General features: G+C 35.5%; 1 protein-coding gene across 1 annotated transcript; it reads left to right on the top strand.

Moving 5' to 3' along the window:
* Positions 1-465: 465 nt before the first annotated feature.
* LOC129221091 (dermonecrotic toxin LcsSicTox-betaIC1-like) lies at positions 466-4,404 on the top strand. Its single transcript, XM_054855532.1, has 2 exons — positions 466-1,026; positions 3,250-4,404. The coding sequence occupies exons 1-2, from the start codon at positions 589-591 to the stop codon at positions 3,715-3,717; spliced, it is 906 nt and encodes a 301-aa protein (XP_054711507.1). The 5' UTR covers positions 466-588; the 3' UTR covers positions 3,718-4,404.
* Positions 4,405-6,909: the final 2,505 nt, after the last annotated feature.

The raw sequence follows: 6,909 nt of genomic DNA, 5'->3' as shown, positions 1-6,909 counted from the left end.
TTTATTTTTTCTAAAGCACAAGCGCGTTGAAATTAAATTGCTTAGTATATCATTTCGAATTAAATATCAATTTCATCACATCAGGCATTAATAAAGCATTGAAATGTTGCTCTCAAATTATTCATACAGATAGAATTGCAAGTGAATGGGGAAAATGGAGAAATGAAAAGAAAAGTGAAATTGTTTATGAATGAAAGAACGGAAAACAATTTATTTACATTTTTCACTGCAAACCACCAGTGATTGCTCATACAAATTTTTATTACAGAAATACAGTTGTTATTAATCTTAACTAAACTTAGTGGCAAACCAGTCCACAGGCCCAAGTCCTACTGTGCCCATCTCAGTTCTTGTGACTGATCGGTTCGCAAGACAGATAGATGTTCTGATGAAGTGGTCATCCAAGCACGGAATATCCCAAAGCACATTTGATATTCATTTTATTGACCCACTGAAGTACTGAAAAGCTGAATTGATTGCATCCAAACCCGGGAATCAAACCAGGTCTGCGGCGTGACAGCGCGAAGTGCTAACACTTAGCCACTGGGCTTCAGTTGTTATCGAAGTATCAATATTATTCTTGATACCATGTCCCGTTTCATTACAAGCACCGTCCTAGCGATGATGGTTCTCATGCCATTTACATCAGCGAAAAAACGACCATTCTATATCATTGGCCACATGGTGAACAGCATCGAGGAGGTGACGCATTATTTGGATCTTGGTGCGAATGCCATCGAAGCAGACATCCAGTTCCACCCAAACGGATCCGTCAAAGAAGTCAACCACGGATTCCCCTGCGACTGCTTCAGAACTTGCACCAGAAGTGCGAATGTGGGAGATTATCTAAAATATATACGACACATCACAGATCCATCACTACCGGGGAACTATGCAACCCGGATGGTCTTGCAGTTCTTGGATCTCAAAATGAACACTTCTAATAATCCACGGATATCCGGGAGAGATATCGCCAGACATGTTTTAGACTATCTTTGGAGCAAAGATGGAAGTCGAGAACATGAGGTAAGCTCATTGCGCTGAACATGAATTTAGGCTAAGAAAATAAGTGGAAACATTCGTGATTAAACTCTTTTTTGCAGCACTAACTTTGAGAATCATCAAAATTAATAAAATGCAATAAAATCTCATTTTAGGGAGTGTCATTAAAGGTGAACTTTTAAAAATAGCGAATATTTAGGACAGAGGTTCCCAAGCTTCAGACGTCCGCGGACCCCCTCCAGAAAAATTACTAATTTCGCGGACTCCAACCCCCCCCCCCGGTCGCGCGCCAAAAAAAAAAGGGGGGGGGGAGGCTTGACACAATAAAATCCATTTTTTTTCGAATATATTTTTAAGATTTTTTTCCTTTAAATTTATTTGTTCATTGTTCTGCATATTTTTCAAAGCTCTTCTCTGGTTTTTATTTCTTACGTTATTATTTTGAGTTACGGAAGTAAAATTCTATTTGAAATTGAATTAGGAATTAAAATGTTTTATTTGATGTATAATAATCCTAGCTGTAAAAATGTGCCTCAGTGTTTACAATAATATGAACTTCGTCTCGTACACAAAATTAACTAATGTGTAGCGTGTTTACTTCCGAGAGTTCCGAGGGGCTGCTGCGTCCTGCATGTACTTAAGCAAGATTTTTTTTTTATTCCTCATAAATATGCTTTCTTTTTGAATTAAAATATCGTTACTCGTCCTTCAATCTCAATTATATTTAACGTTTTCGCTGGATAAGTCGCCTTTGACTGCCGCGTCAAGTCAGTTCTAGAGTGTAACCGCCTTCGACGGTGTACCTCGGAAGCTTCGCTACCGTCTTTCTACCTACTGCGAACTGGTAGTGCCCCTAAAGTACAAAGCCGGTGCACGGGGTGTACTTTAGGGGCTTCAACCCCTTCTTTCCGCCTGCTTTGGTACATTAGTTAAAGAGCAGTACATTAAGTTTCAGGGCGACGCACAGCAAGAACCATTTTATTCCTAGTCCGCCTCGCTCCTCCACTTTACCAGTAAATCGAATCATTCAATCACTTTAAACAGAGTGCTTTGAACAGAAAGAGAGAGAGAATTTTAGCCGAATAATAATGCGTTTGTTTTCAGAAAAATATATCATTTTGGCGACAAACCCGTCTTGACGAAACAACGTGTCAATATAACAACCCAAGATTAGCCTCGTTTCGTAATATGAAAATACTACTTCCTGTCCTGAAGAAAACACAAAAAGTCTAAAATCAAGACAAGCCTAGTTATAGAATATGAAATCAATTTAAAATGAAGAATTAGGGTGTGTTCTGCTTATCCCTCAAATTTCGGGTAAAGTTCATCTAGCACAACTTTTTAAGCGTTTTAAAATGCTGCAAAAATATGAGCAAATATGACTTTTTTTTTAATGAGATGCTCGAAATTTATCGTTTTCTTTAACATTGGAAACAAAATATATATTTATATATATATTGGAATACTTTTTTTTCTGAATAAAAGGAATCCTATGTTCTTTTCTGCACCCCTGACAACGTGTATATAAAATTTCTTGATGATCTGTTGAGTAGTTAAGACGTGAAAACATTACAAGCAAATAAACAAACTCATTTTCCCATTAATAATATCGATCAGAATTATCATAGTATACATGTTTTTGTATGTACAATGAAACCTATGTAAGTTGACCGCTCACAGTGCAATACTTTAATGATCGACTTTGACAGGTACTCAACATATAAAGAACGATATATATGATACAGAACTAATACTGTATCTGACAAAAGCAGTCACCTTAGACAGTTAGTCAACTTACGAGGGTGGTTAACTTCACAGGTTTTACTGGATTAGACAATTTGCAAAAATTTGCACTTATCCATATCCGTTGATAGACATGGTATCTGTTGATATGTAGAGTAACTTGTCTATAATTGATGATTCATGATTACAGAAATGTAATGGTTTTTGCAAAATACACTAATTTACATCAACTCTGTGACGCTTTTGCTGACTTTCGTGAAAAATGAAAAATATTCTTCGTGCATATAATCAGGGTGAATTTTATTGGTTGTCATAATTACTTGCACATTTTTAATTGCAGATAAATGTGGTAATAAAAGAAACTGTTGATCATTCACGTTTCAAAACTTAAATTCTTATGCAAATGCAGTTCAGAGTAGAATATTAACTGTCAGTCGAATGAACGTCTGATTATTTTTGTGATCATCCTGCATGTAATCATTGAAAATTTCTCCCTCATTTCAGGTCAAACTTTTGCTCTACATCGACTCTACGAAATATCGGGACGCTTTTGCTGGCTTTCTTGAAGAATTCAAAAACAGAAGAGAGGAGGCCCGATTGACAGATGTGGGATTCGATGGCGGTACAGGACATTTCTATGATATTCGGCGAATGTTTGCCAGCCTGAAAGTCAAAGGCAACATTTGGCAGGGAGACGGGATAGCAAATTGTGTTAGTCCACTGTATTCTACTCGTCGACTTCGGAATGCCCTCTCCATCCGTGATTCTAAAAGCAGCTTCATTAGCAAAGTCTATCACTGGAATATTGATCTCAAGTTGCAGATGAAAAATTCCTTGAATTTGACTGTTGATGGAATGATCACCAACGTTCCTAAAAGCCTGCGTGAAGTCCTAGAGGAACCGTATTACAAGAATAAATATAGGTTAGGTTCTCTGGACGATGATCCATTTGCACGTTTCAATGAAAAATAATGATTTAGATCACTGATGGTGCAATATGAGGTTTAATTTTAACTATGGTTACAAATCCTGAAAGTACAACTTTATGTTCAGTTGCACAATAGTAAGAGTTATGTTCTAGAATTCCTTGCCGATAGATTAACCAATATCTTTGGACGTTAGCGTGAGAGCCATGGTAAGACGAAATATTCTTGAGCAATAGCTTTTGGGAACAATCTCAATCGAATTGCTAGTTGTAGTTAATTTGCTTCTAAAAATTGAAATAGATTTTACAAAAGTGTTTAAAGAATGGATGAAAAGGGACAAGTGTCTAATCAGGAACGAGACCAGGGGGAGTGGATTTGAAGATATGTCCCCCTTCGCCTCCGCCACAGAAATTTTCGATATTTGGCCACAGAAAAGAACTATAACTAACCATATCTTTCTTCGAAACTCAGCCACATCCCCCCCCCCAAAAAAATGGCTGTGATACTAGGTTTAATTGTTTAATGCTTCACATATTTCATTATGAAATTTTATTGTTGCCGAAGTTCAATGTCTTAACTAAATATAAGAAGAAAGTTGTTGGTTTTCTGCAATACCGTTTGGAATAGAAATATGAATCAACATTCGCGTTTTTTCTATACCAAACGATTGTGACAACAAAGAATTTTTCTATTTTCCGGAAAGCAGGTTTACTATTCTTACTCTATGTCTGCAGTTCCCTTTATTTTTCTCTTAATAAGTTCCTAATAAAGAGCAAGTATAATTTTTTTAACATTATTTTAAGCATTTTTTAAAAGAATGTTTGTGATTGGAGAATGTCAGGTTTTTGACGAATCACCCTTATGTGCCGAAAAGAAAAAGAACGAATTCATTATTTCCAAAGATCATGCTGCTGCAGCGCAGCTCAGGATGAAGATGATCTTTTACCACTAATTTATGATTGCGATTATTAACCACCAAAATATTACTGACATCTAATACTTTTTCTGAATGTCTAAGATAATATTTTGCTTTAAGGATATCTTTTTCAAATAAATTGAACATTGTGCGAACAAAGACTTTTCCAGTATTATAATTTTTTTAAATTTAACTTTGGCTTTCCAAACGATGTTGCTACTGCCTGTTAAATTGATCAATGCAAATGTTTTTTAACTTTAAATCTTGCTACTGAGAAACGTGATTTCAACGAAAAAATTTATCGCAAAACTTTTCCCCCTAATTGTCTGCCTCTTCAATTTGAGAAGTTGGCGGGCATGTAAGGATTTTAGAGCAATCACGATTGTTTATTGTTTTCACTTGACCGCAATAGACGTTTCTTTGATTTTCTTTTTCAACTTTTACAATGCAAACTTTCCTGGTCCACGGAACTCAGCTAGCATGTCCCTCCTCCTGGGTGGTGGTGTCCATGTCCAATAAAATCAGCTTCATTTATGTCGAACCCTTTCGACTTTACACAATCGTCTTAAGATTAAAAGAGCATCCAGCACTCAACATCAGCATCCAGCCCCTGGGATTCAGTTGCATTTTGACATCTTGAATTCAAATTATGTTTTTCGCAATTATGGATTGCAATAGGAGCCATTTGTACAAACAAGAGACACAACGAGTAGGGTCCTTATCGCAATTCGTGATTGCGAAAGAGCATAATTTGAATTCAAGACCTCAAAACTCAAATGAATGCCAGGGGCTAGATGCTGGATGTTTACCGTTTGTCGTAAAACCTTATTAGATTATTATATTTTAGGAAATATTAACGTGTGAAAAAAATGATTGATAACAAATCTACTGTGAGCAGGTAAAGGGCAATAACTGCAAATTTTTCATTTTCAATTTCTTTCGCGTTTTTGTTATCTATTGTACGTTAGTTTTATTGCACAAGCTCGCTTATTTCATTTTCGCTGAAAAAAAGCGCGGAAAAACGTCTAATTCCAACGTTTCCCTATTGTTAGTATTGAATTCAAAGCGCATTTCTTCAAATATCTCGAAAACTTCCTGTCCAAGGAATTCTCCATACAAATTGAACTTAATGTATTTCTTCTTAACAACCTAATTTACTTTTTTTTGTCAAAACCTATTTTATAGTTTTTACTTGATAAAGTGACTACTAGGTACAGTCGAATCTCGACTTACGCGAGGGATGCATTCCAAGACCCCTCGCGTAAGTAGAAATTTCGCGTTGTAGCGAAGGCTATGTTTAAAAACTTTTATAAGTATACCCAATTATTTTAAACACTTGTAAACACCACCTAAAACTATTAAAAACCATTTCTCAACTATACGTTACTGTTTCTTATATAAAAAACTGAATTTTTATTAGTATTAAAAAAACCGTTTTATTCAACCCAAAATACCACTACGATGCACAAAATCAATGATTAATGCGAAAGAAAGATACAAAATAAACTAGTACGGTACATACAGTATGTAATAAGAAAAACAAATCCACTATAGTTGTAATGTATAGTAGATCCATTAATGATATTTGTAACTTAAAAAAGTGAAGATGATTATGATTTATGCTGCGTGATTAAACCGTTATTCTTATATATTTTTAAATAAACAATACAGTTGCTTCACTAGTTTTTTTTTATAACGTTTTCATCTGTGGTAACACCCTTCTTCCTGGTTTCTTACATTCACAATACAAGAGCAGCTTACATTTTCATAGTTTTTGCATTTTCCTTGGATATTACTCGGTGAACTTTTACGGATTTCCTTTCCTTGACTTTCAATTGTACATATGGAAGATTCACTCATAATTGTCCTACTACCTCCAACGCATCTTATAGTTGTTCATGCACATAACCTTTAGCTTTTCTTTAATTGTCAGAAACTTTCTTTTTCTTTCATCTTTACAAACTTTAGATGAGACAGCGCTTTTAGGTGTCATTATTTTAATCAACATTCACATTTTGTATGAAAAAAATAAATGAAAATGAGGAGTATTTGTATAAGCGATGTTCAGACTAGTACAATGTACGAACTTCCGCTCTCAGTCATACCAAAGGGATGAAGGTCCAGTCACGAAAAACAAATTTTAGCAGCCAATAACAAAGCCGATACTTACACACCGCAATTTCCTTCTGAAAATGTTCGTGTTGCGGGCGACGAATTTGCGTTAGATCTAAAATTCTTTACTGGGGAAAAAACGCAATATAGCCATTTCGCGTAAGTCGGATCGCGTTGTAGCTGGAGTCGACTGTAATTTCAAGTTACATA

Source organism: Uloborus diversus, chromosome 4 (genome assembly GCF_026930045.1).
Source record: "Uloborus diversus isolate 005 chromosome 4, Udiv.v.3.1, whole genome shotgun sequence".
NCBI lineage: Eukaryota > Metazoa > Arthropoda > Arachnida > Araneae > Uloboridae > Uloborus > Uloborus diversus.
This window is presented reverse-complemented; position numbering and strand designations above follow the sequence as displayed.

Coding starts and splice junctions, on each gene's coding strand:
- LOC129221091 (XM_054855532.1), top strand. CDS start 589: ATGTCCCGTTTCATTACAAGCACCGTCCTAGCGATGATGGTTCTCATG. Junction 1,027..3,249: donor ATGGAAGTCGAGAACATGAG/GTAAGCTCATTG, acceptor CCCTCATTTCAG/GTCAAACTTTTGCTCTACAT.